Here is a 22,337-nt window from a genome sequence, read left to right on the forward strand (position 1 = left end):
CGACAGCTAAGTTTGGGCCGGAGAAAGTGAAGCAACGATACAAACGCGGTGACGTGATGGAGGCGCAGTGGCAGTAACATGGTCGAAGCTGGAGGAGGTGAGGTCAGAAGAGTCAAGTATGGCTCCCCATCCCGTCGGGTGCCTTGGATTGGTGCCAGGTGGTGGAATGCATTCATTAAGATTCATTAAGGTGTACCTGGATTCAAGGCCGACTGCGACTGCTGTTGATGCCCCGGGGAAGGAACGCACTTAGAAACAGAGCCCAGAAAAGGACACGGCAAGACTGTGGGAAGTACAGTCACGTACCCCCCCCCCCCCACTACCTGTCGCAGAGTCAGGCTGGCAGCAAGTACCAGGCGCTGGCAGTAAGGGCACATTTTGAGAGGCTTTCGGGGCCCTTGAGGGGTCGCTTGAGGGGTATCTCCCAACTTCTCTCAGCCGCAGAGCACAGCCGCGATACTTGAGGCTACCCCGGGATCGATTCACGTGAGTCAGCCATTCCAGGGCTAGCACCGAGTTGGGAACAAAACAGAAGGGGCACCTGCTACAGTGTGGATGCAGCAAGGGGATTGGTTGAGACGCCTCTTGCTGGGTGACTGGCCAGGCAGTGGCTCATCACTGTCCCTGCCCATCCAAGTCCAGCCAGTCAAGTCGGGTCCCGTCCAGTCCATCCAGTCCAGTTGGTGCGGTGCCACCCTACCCTTCCCCCCCCGTCGCCTTGCCTTGTCTTTGGCCCGGGCCACCTCATGTATTGTGCAGTCCAGAGCCCCTTCCTCAATTTCCATCCATCACCTTTTCGTCTCATAACTTCTCAACTTCCAAACCCTCGCACTACCTTTTGCAAAACGTCCAAATCCCGCCTCGATTTATCCTTCTTCACGCTCTCTCCCCCTGCTCCGAACCAACTCGACTCTTGACACGGGAACTCTTCCATTGTCACTCATCCATCGTTCCACCAGAACATCCCCGCCGACCTCAAAACATCGCACCAAGGTACGTGGTCCCCTCCCCCATCACCCCCCGTGCCCCCTCTGTCGTCATCGCATCCCTCGCCGCAATCTCCTTCCACCGATCCCCAACAGCCGACTATGTCCCATCTACGCCGACCCCTTGACAACGATGCCGTCCATGCCTCATCTTGTACCCGATTGATCGCCTCACCGACCCTACGCGCCCTATCTTGACCGGTCAGGCGCAAAACCCCACCAGGAGCGGGGAGCCTCAACCGAGTGATGAAGTCAGCGAGGCGCATACGCCGCGACTCGTCCTTTTACCTTGGAACTCACTCGCCCGCTTTTGCGACATCAATTCGCGCCTTTCTTCGTCGTCTCCTTCAAAATCCACATTCACCAGTCGCCTAGAGCGCAATTCTGGCAACCTCCCCTTGCTACACGTGCTAATCAATCACCGCGCGTTCCAGATAACCAACCGTCACAATGGGTCACGAAGATGCTGTGTACTTGGCCAAGCTTGCCGAGCAGGCTGAGCGCTACGAGGGTACGTGGTAATCGCCGCCCGGGAACCGATGGAAACATACTGATGATTGGACTTTCAGAGATGGTCGAGAACATGAAGATCGTCGCCTCTGAGGACCGTGACTTGACCGTCGAGGAGCGTAACCTCCTCTCTGTTGCCTACAAGAACGTCATCGGTGCCCGCCGTGCCTCGTGGAGAATCGTTACCTCCATCGAGCAGAAGGAGGAGTCCAAGGGCAACTCTTCCCAGGTCGGTCTCATTAAGGAGTACCGCCAGAAGATTGAGGCCGAGCTCGCCAAGATCTGCGACGACATCCTTGATGTCCTCGACGCCCACCTCATCCCCTCTGCCAAGTCTGGCGAGTCCAAGGTCTTCTACCACAAGATGTAAGGATCAACGTTGAAATTGGACAACCGCAGCATCATTGACTCCCTGAACAGGAAGGGTGACTACCACCGCTACCTCGCCGAGTTCGCTGTTGGCGACCGCCGCAAGGACTCCGCCGACAAGTCGCTCGAGGCCTACAAGGCTGCCACCGAGGTTGCCCAGACCGAGCTCCCCCCTACTCACCCCATCCGCCTCGGTCTCGCCCTTAACTTCTCCGTCTTCTACTACGAGATCCTCAACGCCCCCGACCAGGCCTGCCACCTTGCCAAGCAGGCTTTCGATGATGCTATTGCCGGTTCGTACTATCCACCGCCGCTTGAATCTTGTACATTTCACTGACAACGGTCTTCCCAGAGCTTGACACCCTTAGCGAGGAGTCTTACAAGGATTCTACCCTCATCATGCAGCTTCTCCGTGACAACCTGGTAAGACTTGCTTGCGGTCAATATCAATATTCTATCGCTAACCATATGTGTAGACCCTCTGGACCTCTTCTGAGGCTGAGCCCGCGGCGTCAGGCACTGCCGAGGCCTCCGCCGCTTCCAAGGAGGAGGGTACCACCGCCGAGGCGCCGGCCGCCAGCACCTCTGAGGAGCCCAAGGCTGAGTAAGGGTTTGATGGTATCGTAGCATTCTGCTGTTCCTCGCCGGATTTGGGTGGACTGGTGTCTACGGAGTGTGGACTGGAGATTTCGTTTTTGCGAATCGGCATCGTTTAGGCAATACACACAAGAGTTGTGAAGGGGTTGATTTTTCCTAGCACGGGACTGGCTGAGGGCTAAAGAAAGAGCATTTTGGAGGTCGATTGCACCCACGTTTGCTTTTTTAGACTCTAATGCAAGACCGTCTGGACAACAACAAAAAAAGACTAAAATTGCTTTCAAAGAAGCACATCCGGCAAACAGTATCAAGCAGGTTCGTGTGATGTTGACATGTCACCATACTGTTATTCTGCATCGAGGGCACAGCAACCGGCTAGAAGTAGGTACTGCTGTAAGACAGAGGTATCCTCGTGTGCGGGTTTGAGACGACGCAATGGAAGTGAAATTAAAAGAGAGACGATCGAAGGCGGGGTCAGCAGATTATAGTGACGATGGGGAATATGTGCATGATTTCGATGGTCTAGCCATAGTCCGCTTGTACCACCAGAATGGGCGATTTCTCGCTCAACATTGTAGACTGCGAATCAACATACATTTACTGTTATCAAATCCTCCTGCGCCATTAACATCTGAAGCATACATTCGGTGGGGACCATAAGTTTAAATGGATAACACGAGCAAGAGTTTTGTCTTTTCATTTTCATAAAGGTGCTAAGCTCCCTTCATCAATCTTCCGAGACTATAGCGAAGTGGACCTTCATCCAGAGACTGCAGTCCTGACAGCCCACAAGCAGCTCCCCGTTCTCGCCCGCCTCCTCTAGGTCTGCCTCGGTGAAGAGGAACCCGCGCGGGTTTCCACACCGGCAGCTACGGTACCAGCACTCGGCGTCCGGGCCGTCGCTCTCGTCAAACTTAAGGTCGTCGAGGTCGACGTTCTCTATGCCAGTCTGGAAGACCTGCTCGCCACGCTTGAGTCCTTGGTTGTTAGGCGCGAGGTCAAGGGACCTGTCGTACTCTGTTTTCGACTTTGAGTCCGAGAGGATCTTGTAGGCCGTCGAGATTTGGTCGATTGTGAAGACGGTGTTGCTGTTTTGAGAGTTGTGAGATGTTGATGATGTGCTTGGGGCCTGGCCTTTGTATTTGTCAGGGTGGTTTTGGAGGAGGGCGCGGTGGTAGGCCCGCTTGATAATCTGCTGCGGCTCCACCGGCTGTTCCTGGAGGAGCTTTCGAGTGATGCCTAGGATCGTGTAGTGTGTGTGACCTTCACCAGGTTCCGCGGGTGAAGGGCTCATGATGAGCGAAAAGGCGGGCGTATCGGACGGGGCACCCCTTTGAGTTGAGTTGGGCGCTGTCGTGGGTTTGTAAGTGAAAATTTCTGGCGAATTGGAGGTTGAGAAGCTCGGTTCTATGGGGATCACGTGAGTAGTTCGAGAATATCAAAAAGTTGACTTTCGCCGAGGGGAAATCAAGGCAGAAGCCCGTGTGATTGCGTTCACAGGTGCAATGGTACTGAAGATACTCGCTCATATGTATTCATGAACTGGATCGGTCACAGAGGGGTAGTATGCCACTTGGCCGCCGAGGGGAGGGGGACAGTCTCCAACGTCAAAGGAGAGACCGCGTTGTATCGGAAGTTGTTGAATTCGTTTCTTGTACATGATAATACATGGTATATGTACACCGTCTATGGTATTTGACGTATCGCAGGAGAAAAAAGAGCCAAATAGATCGCTTATTTGGGGAACCTTGTCCAGTTTCGCTTTCCAACCTGGTTCGTGGGGTTAGTGAATGGTCGTCAAGAGGTGACCGGTAGCCATTGAACTCACCTTCTTCCACTCCTTGATCAACTTCGGCATCGCAAGCATAGCCTCTCTCCTCTTCTCCATTCTGCACCTCACAGTTAGTATCCATCCCTCGACTCGAGGCGCGCGACCCAACGGGTCCTCGGCCAGACATGGAGCACACGTACCTGGGCTGCACCATCCTCTCGTGGATCTTTCCCTTGACCTTCTGTCCCACACCGGTACCCTTGACCCGGAGACCGTGCTCAACGCGGTGGGCAATCCTGTACTCGGTACCCTTCACTGTCGGCGGCAGCAACTCTTCGACGCCGTGCTGGCGCGCGAGCTTGACGATCTCTGCCTGGCGGCGCAGCGAGTAGACAGGGTCGTGCCACTTGCCCGTGACGGCGTGCTTCTGCGGCGAGAAGGGGTTCGGTGTGATCTCCTGGAAGCCCGTCTTCGAGGGCGTCGCGCCAGCGGGCAAAATCGCAGCGGGTGGCCAGCGGGCGAAGAAGCGTTGAAGCTGCTGGGGCAAAGCCTTGGCCAGCTGGAGGTATTGTTCTGCGGCGGCCATTTTCCAAGGGTATGTGTGGTTGAGCTGCTCTTTACTATGTCATCCGATGCGAGCGCTGGGGCATTGCAGATTTCGTCGGAGGGTCGTTCGACTGAGGGTGAGCTCTCACCTTCGTCTTTCGGGATGCTCGATCAATTGCTGCAGGATAAATTTGGGAGCGTCCAGCCTGAACCCACCCCTGTACGTGCATGGCCAACAGGGAACTTAGCTCAGAGCTGGGGGCAGGAATTGCCGAGTCTCATCGGCTTTGATTGGATCGCAGTCGTGTGGCGGCCTCGACTGTGGCGCAGATCGCAGCCTCCTCTGTTGTTCTGCGATATCAAGAAAATAAATCTAGACCTTTCGGAGTCCAGAATACTAAGCATTGCGAATCCAAGCTGTATACATTTCAGGCAGTGCGAGGCCAGGAAAGTCTTTCTGCTCATCAAACTGTTTCATTCTAGGAAGCAAAGGCTGCGCGCAGCATCCAAGGTTCGACATCAATTCGGCACTACCTAGTACGTACCTATCACCGTACTTAACGCTGGTCATCGCCCACCCAAGATCTTCCTCGACAATACCCACCTGTTGTGTTGGTGTCGCATCACGAGATAGCCAAGATGAATACCAACCAGGCGAGAAAGACCCCTCTCGACCTCGAAGAGATCCTCAAGAAGAAGAAGGCCGCCGACGCCGCCGCATCGAAGCTACGATTCATACCGAAGAAGGAGAGGGAACGCCAGGCAGCAGAGAAGGCTAAGCAGGAGGAAGAAGAGCGCAAGCGCAAGGCCGAAGAGGACGCGAAAAAGAAGGCCGAACTCGAGAGGAAATGGGCTGCTGAGGCGAACGGTGCCGCCCATAACGGAACACAGAATGGAGCCGGTGGCAGGATACCCACGGGCCCGAAGGCCATGCACAGCACGGAGAACGGCCGGGGTCCTGGAGGTCGAGGACGTGATAAGCAAGAGCAGCGAAAGGCGTCGACAAAGGACGGCAAGGAGAAGAAGTCTGCCGAGGCGATCGAGGCAGATCTCTTGCGCAACCGGTACTTGGGCCCCGAGGTCAATAAGCAATCAAATTTCTCGGTGAAGAAGAAGCGGAAGAGGGCGACAGAGTTCAAATTCGAGTGGGATGCCGAGGAAGACACCACGCTTGACGACCCCATCTACGAATCAAACAGCACGACCCTGAAATCATACACATTCGGCAGCTTGTCCGGCGAATACAATGAGGAGGCCGAAGAGATCGCTCGCCGACGGGCAAGGATGATCGAAGAAAGGGACCGCGAGTTCGGAAAGCAGCGCGCAAAGGAGTTTATGGAAGATTTCTACAGAGCACGAGAGAAGGCGAAGGAGCGCGCAGACAGGTCGGGTCTAGGCAAGCACTGGACGAAGAAGGCCCTTTCAGAGATGCGGGAACGTGACTGGAGAATCTTCAAGGAAGACTTCGGCATTGCCACCAAGGGCGGTCAAATCCCCAACCCGATGCGCAGCTGGGAAGAATCGGGCTTGCCGCGACAGCTCTTGAACATCGTGGACAGAGTTGGCTACAAAGATCCCTCGCCTATTCAAAGAGCAGCTATTCCGATTGCGCTGCAGGCTAGAGACCTTATTGGTGTGGCCGTTACAGGTTCCGGTAAAACGGCAGCGTTCCTGCTGCCGCTGCTGACCTACATCCAGGATCTGCCGCCCCTGACGGAGATCAACAAGAACGACGGAGCCTACGCACTCATTTTGGCGCCCACGCGTGAATTGGTCCAGCAAATCGAGACGGAAGCACACAAATTCGCTGATCCTCTGGGCTTCAACGTTGTTAGCATCGTGGGTGGTCACTCTATGGAGGAGCAGGTACAGGCGCTGTCACACGGCGCCGAGATCATCGTAGCAACCCCGGGTCGTCTGGTGGACTGCATTGAAAGACGCCTCCTCGTCTTGTCACAGTGCTGCTACGTCATCATGGATGAAGCCGATCGAATGATCGATCTCGGTTTCGAGGAGTCTGTGAATAAGATTCTCGACGCTCTGCCCGTATCGAACGAGAAGCCAGACACGGATGATGCAGAAAACGCCCAGATGATGCAGAAATACCTCGGCGCCAGGGACAGATACAGGCAGACGATGATGTACACAGCCACGATGCCGCCGACTGTCGAAAAGATTGCGAGAAAGTACCTCCGGCGTCCTGCCATCGTCACAATCGGTAACGCTGGCGAGGCCGTCGAGACAGTTGAGCAAAGGGTCGAGTTCGTTTCGGGCGAGGACAAGAAGAAGAAGCGCCTGCAGGAGATCCTTGGCGCGGGAGACTTTGCCCCGCCCATCATCGTATTCGTCAACATCAAGCGCAATTGCGATGCCGTCGCGCGCGACGTCCAGAGAATGGGTTATTCGGCGGTCACGCTCCACGGAAGCAAGACGCAGGAGCAGAGAGAGGCGGCGTTGGCCTCGGTGCGCAACGGGCAGACGCAGGTACTGGTGGCGACGGACTTGGCAGGAAGAGGTATCGACGTGCCGGACGTCAGTCTCGTCATCAACTTCAACATGGCGACCAGCATCGAGAGCTACACGCATCGTATCGGTCGTACGGGTCGTGCGGGCAAGAGCGGTGTCGCCATCACGTTCCTGGAACAGAGCGACTCGGACCTGTTCTACGACCTCAAGCAGATGCTCTCCAAGAGTTCCATCTCTCGAGTGCCCGAGGAGCTTCGGCGGCACGAAGCCGCGCAGCAGAAGCCGCAGCGAGGAGGAGGCGGAGGGCACAACAAGAGGGCAGGGGGTGCAGAGGAGGCGTCAGGCAAGGGGGGCCAGTGGGGCGCCTAATATAGCGCAATGGGTGACGGTAGCATGGCGGGTGGATGGAAGGGCTCACTGGCGGCCAGCAGGTAGATACAAAAAGTGGGATAGTCTCTAGATCTGTGGGCTTGGAGATTATCTTGATAATCTGATCTGATAAAAAATTTATGTCCGAGCGATTCTCGTCGGCGCCTCGGGCCTTGGCGTCCCTACTTTTGCCGTGTTCCCTTCTTAACTCGCACACCGTCTATTCTTATTGCAGGACGGTCAAACTATTCGATTCACGATAGGGCTCCATGAAAAGGTATCAATGCAGTTGTTCCCCCCAAGGGACTAGTCGTTTCTTCATCAAGCATATACACGGTTTCTACTCTGGCATAGCTGCACTACTGTATCGGATGGCGGGGTTGCTGTGCCTGACACAAACAGCGCGGCGGGGAAGGGGTTCAAGCACCACAGCGTTCGCAGTCTTCCACGCCCAGGAGCGAGTCCCATAGCTCCCGCCGAACCAAGCCTAGGTAGCCCCACCACAGAAGAGGACGGCTGCCCGTTTCCATCTCGGTCTGATGTCAGGGCCCCGGGATGTTCTGGGCCTGGTAGTGGCGTTTAGTGCCTGCTGCAAGACGGAAAGAGTGAGAAAATTGAGAAAAATTCCCATGTTTGCTGCGGAATGAGAATTTTCTGCAACCCAATGCTGGTCTTGCTGCGCCCAATCCCCACTGCATCGGTACGAAGTACATACTACAGAGTACCTTACAGAGAGTATCGCCTAGGTATTCCGCTCTGCGCCCGCACCTTCTTCACCGTTTCTTTCACATGGGAGGTTGAAGTATAAACCCCGGCCATGCGCCAGTTGTAAAGTCATGAATTGGCTGGGTTGGACTGTCTGACAACACACCTCCTTATTCTCTTTATATCTCGACTCCATCAAATCCTCCTCGGGCTCCCTCTCTCTAGCGTGCGGGTTTTCTCGACTTTGCGGGAAAAACCACACATTTGGAGGATCGACAGTCGCGACAATTCTGTTGCTAGCTCGGTGTAGTGCCTCCGACCCAAAATTCCTAAACCCTTCCCGGTATCGGTGGGTCTCTTTTTCGGGGAACCGAGAAAAAAAAGTCTAGGCTACCGGCTGCGCTTGCTGGGTGACACACCGTGACACCGCGCTGCTTTTTCGCTTTTGCCCCGCGGTGTGCCTGTCTTTCCCCCCCAAAGCCCCGTTCTGTTCCCGTATGGTCATCCCACCTCCCTGATTCAACTCAGCAACGAAGGGGGAGCAGTGAAGGACAGTGCTGAATAGACTTCCTGTTCAACCGACGTCCTGCACTTGCTCCTTTCTGGCAACTCGTTTCTCTTGTCACCCTTTGTCTGGTTCGAGACTGCGGGCACGCTTCGAAAGCTGCGCGATATCCTGCCTTGGTGCGGACGGTGCTTCACGAGCGAGAGACGACAATCAAGCGAACAATTCACCTCTTCCTCATCCTCTCCTCCTCCGCTTCACCAATCTTTGAGGCATAACTCGGGGGGTCGGACCTCGTACTTCTACCAACGACGACTCAACTAGCTCAGGCAGCTATCTCTCACTTGTCTCCCAGTCTCAATCGTTACCATGATGGACTCAGCAGCGACAGCAATGGAGATCCCCCACCATGACGCACCGGTGTCGCTGACGAAGAGCCGTACTGCGGCACTGGAGGCCATGGAGGACATTGTCTATGGATCTGTATGTTGCGCGCAATCTGTCAGGGCAAGCTAGAGCCCCTCGCTAACCAGACATTTTCTTACCCACCAGGTCGCCGGTGTTGTCGGAAAATACATCGAATACCCTTTCGACACGGTCAAGGTCCGCCTGCAGTCCCAACCCGACAACCAGCCCCTCCGCTACAAGGGCCCGCTTGACTGCTTCCGCCAGTCCATCAAGGCTGAGGGCGTCCTCGGTCTCTACCGCGGCATCAGTGCGCCGCTCGTCGGCGCCGCCCTCGAGAATAGCAGCCTGTTCTTTTTCGAACGTATTGGCCGCGCCGCCATATACTCCTCTGGCTGGGCGCCCCAGGGTCAAGAATTGTCCCTCTCGGCGCTCTGGTTCACCGGTGCCTTCTCCGGTTTCTTCACGTCCTACGTCCTCACACCCGTCGAGCTCGTCAAGTGCAAGATCCAAGCACCCGCGCGAGCCGACGGCGTGGCGGCGCCGCAATTGCGCCCGCTGCCCGTCATCCGCGAAATCTACCGTCACTATGGCATCCGTGGTTTCTGGCACGGGCAGATGGGTACCCTGATCCGCGAGTCGGGCGGCTGCGCGGCGTGGTTCGGCAGCAAGGAGACGGTGACCAAGATGTTCCACATCATGAACGGGCGGGCGGCCAAGACGCAGGCCGAGAGGGAGGTATTGGCCTCAAACCCGCTGCCACTATGGCAGCAGGCGCTGGCCGGCGCCTCGGGGGGCGTGTCGTACAACTTCCTCTTCTTCCCCGCCGACACGATCAAGTCGCGCATGCAGACAGCGGGCGTCGGCGACGCGGCGCGCGGCAGGACGTTCTGGCAGGAGGGCGCGGTGCTGTGGCGGCAGCACGGGCTCAGGGGGCTGTATCGGGGTTGCGGCATCACCTGTCTACGTTCGGCGCCCAGCTCAGCCTTCATTTTCATGGTTTTTGACGGCCTCAAGCGACATTTTCCCTTTCAATAGACTTTCTTTGCTTTCACGTTTTTGATATCCTAGACTTGGGTGGTTGGTGGTTGTGGCAGTTGCAGTGGTAAAAGGAAGGAACTCTTCATTTTGGATGACACGGCATTTAGAGGCGCAACGGGACAGCTTTGGATCGTATATACTTGCACATACATGAGTAGCACAGCCTGGATAGACGGGTGGCGGTTGAAAAAAAGTAGGTGGGAGATGCAAGCGTGGGTTTTTCTTGTTATTCTTGACATTGCTTTGCATTACTCCAGTGCATCTGCTACATGGGTTTGGTGGCATTTTCTGGGCTTTAGCAGCTCAGACCAAAAGATGTCGAATGAAGATCCATGACCTCATTAGTCCTGCTATCCGTGATGTCGTCGACTGAGTTAGCTGGTTTGTAAGGGATGGTAGCTCAGAGCAAGAGCGAGTGTACTTGAGTTTAGTCAGGATGCTAGACGGGTGGCTTCTGGGAGCTCGAGCTTGGCTGAAGATGTTGTCTTCATATCTCATTGGGCAGACCCATCGTCAAACACACACAAAGGACTTGGCTTTCCTGTCGAACAAGTCAGGCCACTTGGACAGGAGCAGTATACTGGAGTGGACGTTTTATATTATGGTAGACCCACGCAATGACCGAGGCCACAGTAGAAGAGTATGGCTTACGCGAAGGCCCTAATTTATGGGTTGGCGTCACCTTTAGACTGTGTTTGCCAAGGGACAGAGCCATGTGGTCGGCTTTCATATTCAAGTGGGCCGAGTTCTTGCGCGAGACGGGACCGTAAGGGTTCTCGGCACCGACGCCAGCTCCTGGCTGTAGGTGACGACCTTCTCGTTTTGGACTGTTCAGGCCTCCAGCGAAGTGCGTCACGAATGTAGTCTTCTATGCTGTCGTCGATGGAGTGATGGCCAAGCGCGGTAGGATGAAAGAGAAACTAGGGATTATTTTAAAACGTATAGGCAAGGCAGCCGCTATCAACTCGGCGTTGCTAGACCATGTTTTTCCCTGTAAACCCCAGCAGGGCATGCCTTGCGCAAAGCCATCGGTTTGTTCCAAGCTCTCCAGTCAACACTGGACTTACTTGTTGACGGACATCAACCTTTCGCAAGCTTTAACGAATGTCATCAGGGACAGCCCAGCACTTGTAGCGGGGTACGATCGTCCTCATCTGGGAACTTAAGTGTGTGGTCAATGTCATTCAATGATGATACACTGAGAAAGATGATGAACTGAGAAAGATGCTTCCGCCAGCCATAAACGCCGTTTCAACACTTATACCGCACTTTCCTCCTGTTTCTTGGTTGCTTTCAGACCCAGAAGGTCATGACATTTGTAGCACTACTGCTTCTTGTCCGCTGCGGCGGCAGCGCGCTCCTCGGCGCCCTTGAGATCCCAGTCGTTCAAGTATCCTGCGCCCGCGCAAAGGTAGGTGGCGAAGGAGAGCCAGCCGAGGTAGGGGACGAGGCAAGCGCCGGCGACGGCGTCGACGGAGCCCCAGAGGTAGGTCAGGTAGGTGTTGACGCCGAGAAGGGCGACAATATCGACGGTGGCCTCAATGGGGCGCTTGAAACCGAAGAAAAGAGGCATCCAGATAAGATTGAGGCCCAGCTGGATGGTGTAGAGGGTCGCGCCCTGCTTCGTCATGTTGATGTGCTCTATAGAGGAGAACGGGGAGAGGCCGGTGTTTACGGCACGGTGAGCGGCGTAGCCCATCAGACTGTGGTTTAATGTGTCAGTTATCGCGCACTCGTCGAGAGGAAAGAGAAGAGAGAGGCGTTCGGGCTGGCTTACCCGTAGAGGAGGGTCCAGGCCGGACCGAAGACCCAAGGAGGAGGGCGGTAGGGGGGTTCTTGATTGCGCCATAGGTCTTTTGGGTGGCTTTAGCTGTTGGTGGTGTCAGTTGCTGCGACTATAAATGAGAAGGGTTCCAAGGCTTCATGAAGCACGTACGTCGCGTGGAATAGCCGACGGCGGTTCCCAAAGCTATGGGGAGCAGGATCGAGGCCGCAGCATTCTCGAAGACCTGGTGGGGCAAGGTCAGGGCCGGGATGAAGGTTGTCATGGTGCCGAAGTCGGTCGTTGGCAATTTTGGGTGTGATACTGTATATCAACTGTAAGCTGGATGTCTGAAGGAGATTTGCAAAATTCGCGAAGGAGGTTTTAAGGTAAAGTGTCAGTCCATCTGCAACATGCGATGAGATGCGCCTCGGGGCGGGTCCCAGTCCGACCTGCGAGGAGAGCTATCCTTTTACAGAGCTATGACGCAATGCATCGAGTTCCCTCACGAACAACCGACTTTCCTTGCGACGGGTTTGGCTTGAAAGTGGGAATCGAGACTGGGACAACGGAATGCGCATCAGGAGGTCAAAACTTACGCTCTTGAATTGGTTTCCGATGCTCCGAGAGCGATTGGGTCCAAGGGGAAAGCTACAGGAATGCCACGTTGTCGGTATTTAAGCTGGGCGGACGGGGTCCCCATTTCCTCAGATGGACGTGTTCCTGTCGCTACAGGGGTGAAGCTCTGGAGATCGCTGGGGATCGACCGCTGTTTCCTGCAGCTCCAGCATTCCATTCAGCTGAGTTGACCCGCCGGCTGCGACCAGCTGCGCGCTCTGGATTGCGACCTGGGGTTTGCTGGAATTGCTGGGGAAGGTACCGTCCTCGCCATCTTCCGCAGCTACGAGAGCTTTACAATCACCGCGCCGTCTATGGTTTTTCACAGCAACCAAGCCTACAATAAAGGCCTATTTGGTTGCCAATTGATCCAAACAACCCCAACCGGCAGCAAGCACCACCACAGCAACAAAGGCTTCAGCGACCCAATTACTTATGCGAAACACATATGCGCTTAAGAGTTCCGACGCTGCCGCCGAAGATCCTCCGGTATAGCACTAAGCCCGATTTGTCTTTGGTGGACCCTTTCCCAGCCGACTCTTTGTTCCACGTCCCAGCGTCTCTGTCTCGTCGCCCTTTTGGCAAGTCAGCCTTCCTATCCGTCCACCATCTTCGCTTCGTGCATCTCAAAGTCCTCTTCAGCTTTGGATCACGACAATATCTCGCGTCTCATCGTCGAGGCATTCGCTCTCGCAACCGAAATAGTTCGTTCTTCCCTCTCTTCCTGCATCATCTTTACTCGCCGCAGCCTATTGTTCCCTCCATCACCTCGATTCAATTCAATCCTCCCCCATTATTCCTGTCTTCCCTCCCCCAGATAATCCATTCTTATTCTCCTGCCTGACTCCCTGTTCAACTCCTTCTCCCCGTTTGTCAATCATTGTCAGCCGGCCTCATTTGGCGCTATATCATTTCTTCTCTCATTTGCGCCGTCATCGTTGCAGAGACGAGCCGATTTTCATTCATCTTTGCCCTCTGGCAATTGCACCACTTTTGCTGCTGCTGCCACCCTCCCGAATTCTCAATTCTTTCTCTCTCTTCTCTTGTTTCCCTCAAGAAGCAGTCCAGTATCCCACCTGCAGAACGATTTCTCTAACCGCAATCATGTTGCCAAACAATAGGCTTTCTCCTTCTTCCTTTCCTTCGATCGAGCAAGCACACGAGCTCACATGAGCAACAAGCACGCGGCTACCCGACGCAGACGCGATACTTAATCAGGCTGCACAGCTGTTTCAACCGAACAAAGACGACAGACACACCCAATACTCGCTTTGTCGCGACAGACGCAAGATGGATTCGTACTCTACCCATCGAGACTCCTCCGCGCGCTCGCCGGGCGACAGGACGTGGAGCAGTCGCGACGACACACGAATCAAGGAGGAGCGGGCTGATACCTTCTACCGGGGTAGATCTCCTGGTGCGTACAATCTTCAACCACGCCTTTGCTTCAATTGGCTTGTTGAAAGGCCTATTGAACGCCGGAGCTCGTCCTTGCAATTTGATGGTTGTTTACTTACAAGCTGTTGCAGGCCATGAGCGCCAACACCGTGACAGACGTCGCTCTCGATCTCCGGCCCCCATTGATCGTTATGAACCGAGAGGACGCGGTCGCGATGACTACGCCGGTGGTCGGGATCGCGATGATCGCCGGGACCGGAGAATCACATCGCCGCCGGCCAACATCGATCGCTACGTCCCCGGGCAGGACAGCAGCGCTCCTACGCCATTGACTGTCAACCCACTTGCGGATCCGGTTAAGCTCCCCTACCAAGTCGGATTCTCATACTTTGGCGAATGGTGGAGAATGAATGAGAAGATCAAGGAGGAGAAGGAGCGCCAACGCACCGGTCGCCGACGCGAGCCCGAGCGTGTCCGCGGCCCTCGCGAAGTGCAGGAAGAGCGTGAGAAGGAGAAGGCCAAGATTCAGGTCGCATATGACGCCTACAAGGAAGAACTTCAAGCAAAAATGGCCCGCACCTTTGTTGCCGAGCATAAGAAGGAGCAATGGTTCCGCGAACGCTATGTGCCTGAGATCCGCGATGCTTTCAGAGCCCAACTGAATGAGTTCCGCAGAGGTGCCTACAGCCAGTGGGAGCAAGATCTTGAGTCCGGAACGTTCGACGAGTTCTCCCTCGAAGGCATCCCTAAGAGCGAGACGAACGGCCTTGGCGGCCTTGTAGAGAAGGAGGAGGGCGAAGCAACCGCCGCCAACGAGATCCTCGGGGTGGGCGATCTTGTGCCAGCCAATGGTGCTGATATCAGGGATGAGAACCTGTACCAGCCAACCCTTCTCATCAAGACCATTGCGCCCCACGTCAGCAGGCAAAACCTGGAGACATTCTGCAAAGAACATCTCGGCGAGGAGGAGGGCGGTTTTAAGTGGCTCTCTCTTTCCGACCCCAACCCCAGCAAGCGATACCACCGCATCGGTTGGGTCATGCTCCATCCTTCATCAGAGGTCGCCCCTGCTGTTGTTGACCGCGTAGATCCCAAGGATGAGGAGGGCGATTTGCCATTGAAGTCTCCAACCATTGTTTCCACTGCTGAAAAGGCTCTCGACGCTGTCAATGGCAAGACTGTGAAGGACGAAGTCAGAGGCGACTTTGTCTGTCACGTCGGTGTCCACAACCCTCCCAGTCACCCTCGGAAGAAGGCCTTGTGGGATCTCTTCTCGGCACCTGAGCGTGTCGAGAAGGACTTGAACCTCGTTCAGCGCCTTGTCAACAAGTTTGAGGAAGACTTTGGCTCTGACTTCAATGCTGTTCTGAAGATTGAGGAGAGAGTCGACGACCTTAAGAATGCTGGTCGTCTCCAACCTGCCGCCGGCGCAACGAAGAAGAAGCCCAAGAAGGAACGTGACCTTGACGTCGACGACGGCATGGAAGACGGAGAAGATGGTGCCATTGACGAGGACGAGGATGAGGGCGCTGTGGAGGAGGACGACATCGACGATGAAGAGTTGCTCGTGAAGAAGAAGCAGCTGGATTTGATGATCGAGTATCTCAGACGCGTCTACCACTTCTGCTTCTTCTGCGTCTTCGAGAGTGACTCGGTCCACGAGCTTACTCGCAAATGCCCGGGTGGTCACCTGCGTCGCCCGAGAAGCACTCTCAGCACCTCCGCCAAGGCTGTCGCGCGCGCCAGCGCCAACGGTGAACCGTTCCCCGGAAAGAAGCGCAGCGAGATTGAGGACGAGGGCGAGGCAACCGAGAACGATAAGAAGTTCCGCAGCACTACTGGCAAGGCAGAGCAGCAGCTTCTGCGCGCCTACAACTGGGTCAAGACCTTTGAGGACAAGATCATGCAGATCCTCGAGCCTGAGACGGCGGATCTGCGCAAGCTTGGAGGCCGGCCAGTTGAAGACGCTGTCAGTGATGAGCTCCTCAAGTACGTCAAGCAAGAAGACGAGCACAAGTGGAGGTGCAAGGTTCCCGAGTGTACCAAGCTGTTCAAGGAGGAACACTTCTGGCGCAAGCACGTTGAGAAGCGCCATAATGATTGGCTTGAGAGTATTGAGCAAGAGGTCAGTCGTCTTGTTAACACTGGTGCAGAGCCCAGCTAACCCATTACACAGTTCCACCTAATCAATGCCTATGTCATGGACCCATCCCACATTGCTCCGTCGCGAACGGATGCCAACTCCAATGGTCATTTCCCTCCTGCGAATGGCCAGTCTGCGACTGGAACACCCCGTGGTTTCAACTTGCAGAACTTCACCATGAACGGCATGATGCCTATTCCGGGCTTCCCCATGCCGCCGGGTGGTTTCCCGCCATTCGTTGGCGGTGGTCACCCGGGTGTTCAGCCCGGATGGAGCGCTGGCGGTGATGACCGCGGCGGTCCCGGCCCCATTCGCCGTGGAGGCATGGGCGGTAGCCGTGGCGCATACCGTAGCGGCCCCTACGACCGACGCCCGAACCCCCGCTGGGACGGTGGCATGGGCGGAAGAGGTCGCGGCGGCGCCGGAAAGTGGGGAGACGGTGCTGCAGGTGGAGCGGCCGTAGGTCCCCGTGAGGCCACTCAGGGACGCAGTCTCAAGAGTTACGAGGACCTCGATCACGTTGCTGGTGGCGGCGGTGGTGAGCTGAATTACTAGGGCAAGCACTACTCACCTCGTTTGGAACGCCTAAAATTGGAGCTCAGGGAGACATTAGAAAATTAGTTGCTGTATGGGTTACCTAACAGCGTTAGAGGACGAGCGGCTGAAGTAGGGGCGCAGAGTGTCGCGCTGCAGTCTTATGGCCTTTTATTCTTGCAACAGAGGCGTTGCACACTCTTTGGGCATATTGGGTTGTACTTTGTAACATAACAGAAAATCCGGGGCTAGCTTGGGACTGAGAAACTCGGATGTTCATTTTTTTCCTAACAAAAACTACTCGATCTGTGATACTCGGCTCTTGTCTGACCCTTTTGAGGTTGCTCCACCGCCCGACATTGGTGGGCAGATAGGTTTCTGGAGAGGACCATGATGCTTTGCCTCTACCTTACATCCCTCCTTTTCATAATCTGACTCCCCGTCTAAGGTATTACTATTGTAGCCATTGAACTTGTTCCTGGATGGACAGGCTTACGACGCCAACCAAAAAATACATCATCAAAATACATGCAACACCAGGCATTCGCCGGTCGTCACCGACCCGACTACTACTCCGGCCCTCACTGGTTTATCGATGGGAGAGCGGACGGGATCCCGAGTTCTCCAGTGGGTATGGCCGCATGTGATCACCGGGGTGTTAAGGTGGTTTATGGAGGCTTGGTGTTGTGGTGTTGGTAATGGCGTTGGAGTGAGCGGCGCTTCGGGAGGGGTGAATATATGGGCCGGTGAGTGTCACGGCTTGAAGCTTTGCTTCTTAGTATTATAGGATTTGTTAAAGTAAGATGTGCTAGGTTCTCATCTGGTTCAATGCAGGAAATGACGGATCTTATAAGTGGCGTTGAAAGGCGAAGGGGGCTGGTGTGGGAGGATGTTGAGGTTGCCTACGGGACGTGTGTTGATGATGACAAGTTTAAAGAAACCCCCATCCCTTTACGTACGCCAAAAGATATTTTTCTGCTGAAGTAAGGAGTGACACTTATCTATAGGTGTATGCGAAGTCGAGGTTGAGTTTCTTTGTGAAGGAGTCTGGCCCCTGACTTGTGATGGCTGCTGGAGGCTTGCCGCAGTACACCATATCCAAGTCATATTGAGTTAGGCTAAGTTTATAACCGATAGACCTCGTCTTTCACATTGTATTAAACCCTGAATGAGAAACACAGCAACAGTTTGCGCCAGCGAACCTCATGCCAAGCGGTAACCTGTGTTCGCTTCATTAATAGGGTAAGTCAGATTGTACAGAGCGCCTTCTTCAGACTGGCTGTACTCTTCCTCTGCGTAGACTAGTAATGTGTGGGATTCCTCCAAGCAACGGCCGCCGAGATTGAAGCAATCTGGGCAAACTGTGAAATCCCCTTCCAAGCAGATTGAACATTCATAAAAGTTGAACCCCTCAAAGTTAGTCAAACAAATATCGCAACACCCACCAGCTGTATCCGTTGCAAGTTGCATTTCGACCTCCATAGCCTCACGGTCACCGTCGACTGATTGCCCTTTTTCATTCCCCCTTTTGGTTAACAACTGCGAGACTTCCTCGTACCCATTTCGGATTGCCCACCACAAGGGGGTTCGGCCAAAACAATCCCGCGAATTAAAGTCGATGGATTCGTCGGCCAAAAACAGCTTCACAATTTCGGTGTGACCTTTCCTAGCAGCCACAGACAGGGGAGTTGAGCCGTAGCGATCCTTCCAGTCCAAGGTCATTGGATTGTATGCTAACAAAGTGTGGACCACCATAATATGTCCCCCGAAAGCCGCTAGAAACAACGGTGTCCGGCCAATGTTGTTTTTTTCACTGAGGTTGCTACTGTCAAGGAGCAGCTTGGCGACCTCGACGTGCCCTTGTATCGATGCGGCATGTAAAGGCGTCATCCCAATGGCGGTCGTAGTTGTGATATCAGCTCCCTTTTCGAGAAGCAATTTGACTATATTTATATTCCCACTATTTGAGGCCTCGTATAATGGTGTTTCTCCGCGGTTATTCGTAGCCTCAATGTCGGGCCCTCTTTCGAGAAGCAACTCGACCACTAGGACATGTCCATTCCGTGATGATATGCCTAAGGGGGAAGACTCAACATTGTCATGATGTGAGGTGCTAGCTCCATTGTCGAGGAGTTTTTGGACAATCTCCCTGTGCCCCCCCCGCGAAGCGGCCTGAAGGGCTGTACCAAATTGGGGGGTTTGTGCGTTGACGTTTGCTCCCCTACCGAGAAGTATCTGAACAATCTCCCTGTGGCCTCTCCATGAGGCGGCACGGAGGGCAGTACCGAAAAGCTTGTGGGGATCAGCATTCACATCAGCTCCTTGGTCGAGGAGCATTCGCAAAACCTCCTTGTGACCTCCATATGAAGCAACTGGGAGAATCATACTCGAAAGACCGCCAGCGTCGTTGGAAAAAAGAGCATCTAAAAGTAAATTTTCGACAGCTGATACGATTCCTTTCATGCACGCCCACTCCAAAGGAGTTGTGAGCTGGTATGTCCGTGATGTTTGGTGCCAGGATATCAGAAAACTCCATAGCTGGAATGCTTCCGGGTTCCGTAGAAAGTCGGTGATGGCCATGGCAATCTCTATTGAAGCCTCGGCAGGGCGAGCATGATCTATCCATTCCAATGCGGCCCAACTGGCTAGAGGGAACCGGTGGTGAATCTCGTCTGTGGGGCAGTGTGCCTTTGCCACGCACGCAAGGTAGGAGATAGAAGTGTGTACAATACTGATACTCGCTTCAGCTTCGTGGAAATGCTCAGTACCAGGACGCAAAAGGTACTCCTTGACCGTGAAACGTGCCAACTGAAGTACATAACCTTCTCCGATATCGTCTGAGCGTTCCACAAGAACAACTAGACTTGGGCAAAACCTCATTATATCCGTCGGCTCTGGCAGTCTATCATTCGGATCGAAACTACCGTCTAGTCTAACCGCCATCACATCTACCGCCGCTTGGATTGGTAATGGCAACTGTGCATGTACAAGAAACTGAAGCAGGCGGACTGCTTTCTTCTTGCGCTCTTGGGGGATGTTCTCCAGAATGCGGGTGTATGTTGCATCCAGGCTGAGGGGCAATGCGTTGAGAGCAGCCTCGAGTGCTTCGCGGTCTAGACATGTCTCTAGACGGTCTAGCTGGCATGCTGCCCACCTGAACCTGACATGGTGTTAATACAAGGTGAATGTGGTTGCAAAAGGGTTAGGTACAACTTACATCCCGGCCGCTTTACCTCCGACTTCGTTCTGTATCTTTTCTATTGTGGATGGTATTGACGTCCACTTCCTGAGCTCTTTGCTCTGTTGGATCCTGACACTGATGTAAGTCCGAATATCTGCGTTGATTGACTCTTTTTTAAGTGAGACACAGTTTGCCTTGCCGATCCAATCGCGAAAATTACGCCTGAACTCAACTTCTGGCCGGCTAGTAGTAATAACTTGAACATAGGCTGAAGCGGGGCTGAGAATGAAATTCTCCATCCATTTGAGCAGTTCTGTCCTCTCATTACACTCGTCTAGAGCATCCAATACAATCCGAACTTTCCCTTGAGTTTGCAGCATTGCGTAAAGGCATTGAGAGAGCTCCCTTATTGTTGGCTGTGTCTGACCTTCGTTATGGGACGCTAGCGAATTGTTGATTTCCATTCTTGATTCGACCCGGCAAGTGTAGAGCTGAAAGACTAGTGATCGAAGCATGCCATCAAGACTTTGCTTTGCTATGTTGCTGAAGTCGAAGAAATACTTAAGTGTAACGAGATTGTCTGTCTGTGTGAGATGATCCAGGATGGTGGTGCTGAGGACGGTTTTGCCACATCCTGATATCCCATGAAGCCACAAGTGCTGACGCGATCCGCTCTTCCACTCTCCGAAGGCATCGCTTTGAAGAAACCATGATCCGGATCCTTCGACTCGAGTTTCTCTCGCAGTGTTAGCATTGGTAGATGTGTCCGGGGGTGAAAGCCATTTTTTGATCTTTACGACGTGGTCATCGAATCTCATTGCCTTGACGGCAGTATTGATTTCGCCTGCCGTAGAATAGATGACATCAAGCCCGCCTTGTACTGAATCATTAAGTTAGAGACAATATGGTTAAGCAGGGACAAAACACTAACTGGACTCTATGAGCTCTGCCATCCTCTTTTCAGCCTCGATTTTCTTAGGCAGAATCTGGCAGAGAAGATCTTTTGCATACGCTGAGGCCATCAGAGCCGCATAGCCCTGACACTCCTTGCTCTTGTGCGAGTCAGAGTAGTCGCATATACCGCGAATAACCAGACAAGGGAAGTGGTTCATTAGGCCTGCTGCTTCCATTTCGAAACACAATACCCCCTTGTCGGCTGCCAGTTTGTCACGCATAGTAGCGTCTTTTATTACCTGGTTGGCACTAGCAATCAAGCCGTAGTGAATGGCTGGATTATCCTCGTTTTCGTCACGTTCAGCTCTAGTCACTAGGTGGGCCGGATCGTCGCCGCATACTTGAGTGCAGGAATGGGAAGAACCCGGAGGGTGTACAATGTTGGATTTGTATAGCATGTCAGAATGCGCCGCTGGTCGAGAATATTTCTTTCGTAGCCGGGGCCACTGCTTGAAGGCATTATCCATGGTCTCCGTGAACTGATGGCCCCTCATCTCGTATTGGGCCTTGAGTGCGTTGACGGCCGTTCGCAGGATCACTGGTGGTTGGTCCAAGAATCCCGTATGTTGGAAGGACTTATTCTGCATTGTCTTGCCGAAGTCGTACTGGAAGACCCCCCTCTGTCACCATGGCGACCGCTGACCACGATGTCGCCGAGTCGTATATCATGCTCTGGACTGGGCGCACCACCCCCGATACCGACCATCAACCCAATGCGCACGTTCGGGAAGCTGTGTAGCATGTCTCTTGCCACGGCAGCAGCGGAAACTGTGCCATATCCATTGTTAGGTAGGACGGCAATTACAACATTATGACTACTGATCCTGCCTAGAGCATAGTTGTTGTTGTCGTTCTGCGCTACCTCTAGAGGCCCCTCATGAATTTCATCAAGAAGAGCCTGTGCAGCAACGAATTCGGTGGAAATGGCGCAGATCCAACCGACGGTATAACCGTAAGGATTCGACATGTTTTGGACGCGGATAAGGAGGCGCCAGTTGCTGGTGGTAGCCTTGTAGCATGGAACGGTCTCAAGATGAGGGGTCCCAAGGAGCAGTTCATGGGCGGCTAAGTGCACTTTGTCCTTTGGCGAGCAAGGCTGCTTATGTGTATGAGGGTAGGGTAGTGTGGCATGTCTCCTTTTGGCTTCTTACATACATATGCGTCCATTCCCATGTTCAGCATTATGGTGTTGGCCGGCCGTTATTGATCTCGCTTGGCTTGGCTACGAACTTTGGCAGCACCTAGAGTGCCTGTATCTGCCCAGAGACTTGTAGTATGTCAGGCACTAGGTAACACTCACATCTTGTCTATAGTAGCCGTACCAATCTTCACTGGTGCTTTGCATAGCTGGAAGCTGAAGCCACCAAGGATAATGAGTTTTGGGGTGGTGAGAGAACACGATGAAGAGTTTTCAATGCGAAGAATCGTATTATCCATTTTCTTCTTGTGTGCTTAATCCTCTTTGGTTGTCCATACC

At 54.0% G+C, this 22,337-nt stretch overlaps 8 protein-coding genes across 8 annotated transcripts; 5 read left to right on the forward strand and 3 right to left on the reverse strand.

The window, feature by feature from the left end:
* Positions 1 to 1,436: 1,436 nt before the first annotated feature.
* On the forward strand, positions 1,437 to 2,473 carry ColSpa_02217 (protein 14-3-3 family; the record flags this gene model as incomplete). Its single annotated transcript, XM_049268429.1, has 5 exons — positions 1,437 to 1,497; positions 1,556 to 1,862; positions 1,896 to 2,158; positions 2,218 to 2,288; positions 2,411 to 2,473. The coding sequence occupies 5 exons, from the start codon at positions 1,437 to 1,439 to the stop codon at positions 2,471 to 2,473; spliced, it is 765 nt and encodes a 254-aa protein (XP_049124386.1).
* A 716-nt stretch (positions 2,474 to 3,189) lies between these two features.
* Positions 3,190 to 3,756, reverse strand: ColSpa_02218 (diphthamide biosynthesis protein 4; the record flags this gene model as incomplete). Its single annotated transcript, XM_049268430.1, has 1 exon — positions 3,190 to 3,756. One exon carries the CDS (start codon positions 3,754 to 3,756, stop codon positions 3,190 to 3,192), a length of 567 nt encoding a protein of 188 aa, XP_049124387.1.
* Positions 3,757 to 4,196: 440 nt separating this feature from the next.
* On the reverse strand, positions 4,197 to 4,819 carry ColSpa_02219 (54S ribosomal protein L25, mitochondrial; the record flags this gene model as incomplete). The annotated part of the gene is made up of 3 exons (XM_049268431.1): positions 4,197 to 4,232; positions 4,291 to 4,351; positions 4,434 to 4,819. 3 exons carry the CDS (start codon positions 4,817 to 4,819, stop codon positions 4,197 to 4,199), a joined length of 483 nt encoding a protein of 160 aa, XP_049124388.1.
* A 599-nt stretch (positions 4,820 to 5,418) lies between these two features.
* Positions 5,419 to 7,614, forward strand: ColSpa_02220 (pre-mRNA-splicing ATP-dependent RNA helicase PRP28; the record flags this gene model as incomplete). The annotated part of the gene is made up of 1 exon (XM_049268432.1): positions 5,419 to 7,614. One exon carries the CDS (start codon positions 5,419 to 5,421, stop codon positions 7,612 to 7,614), a length of 2,196 nt encoding a protein of 731 aa, XP_049124389.1.
* A 1,579-nt stretch (positions 7,615 to 9,193) lies between these two features.
* On the forward strand, positions 9,194 to 10,267 carry ColSpa_02221 (amino-acid transporter arg-13; the record flags this gene model as incomplete). The annotated part of the gene is made up of 2 exons (XM_049268433.1): positions 9,194 to 9,307; positions 9,377 to 10,267. The coding sequence occupies 2 exons, from the start codon at positions 9,194 to 9,196 to the stop codon at positions 10,265 to 10,267; spliced, it is 1,005 nt and encodes a 334-aa protein (XP_049124390.1).
* Positions 10,268 to 11,594: 1,327 nt separating this feature from the next.
* On the reverse strand, positions 11,595 to 12,318 carry ColSpa_02222 (transmembrane 9 superfamily member 1; the record flags this gene model as incomplete). Its single annotated transcript, XM_049268434.1, has 3 exons — positions 11,595 to 11,973; positions 12,048 to 12,123; positions 12,207 to 12,318. 3 exons carry the CDS (start codon positions 12,316 to 12,318, stop codon positions 11,595 to 11,597), a joined length of 567 nt encoding a protein of 188 aa, XP_049124391.1.
* A 1,622-nt stretch (positions 12,319 to 13,940) lies between these two features.
* Positions 13,941 to 16,746, forward strand: ColSpa_02223 (zinc finger protein; the record flags this gene model as incomplete). Its single annotated transcript, XM_049268435.1, has 3 exons — positions 13,941 to 14,067; positions 14,180 to 16,173; positions 16,225 to 16,746. 3 exons carry the CDS (start codon positions 13,941 to 13,943, stop codon positions 16,744 to 16,746), a joined length of 2,643 nt encoding a protein of 880 aa, XP_049124392.1.
* A 4,991-nt stretch (positions 16,747 to 21,737) lies between these two features.
* On the forward strand, positions 21,738 to 21,929 carry ColSpa_02224 (uncharacterized protein; the record flags this gene model as incomplete). The annotated part of the gene is made up of 1 exon (XM_049268436.1): positions 21,738 to 21,929. One exon carries the CDS (start codon positions 21,738 to 21,740, stop codon positions 21,927 to 21,929), a length of 192 nt encoding a protein of 63 aa, XP_049124393.1.
* Between the last annotated feature and the right edge of the window lie 408 nt (positions 21,930 to 22,337).

This window comes from Colletotrichum spaethianum (genome assembly GCF_022836535.1).
Source record: "Colletotrichum spaethianum MAFF 239500 DNA, contig04, whole genome shotgun sequence".
NCBI classification, from domain to species: domain Eukaryota; kingdom Fungi; phylum Ascomycota; class Sordariomycetes; order Glomerellales; family Glomerellaceae; genus Colletotrichum; species Colletotrichum spaethianum.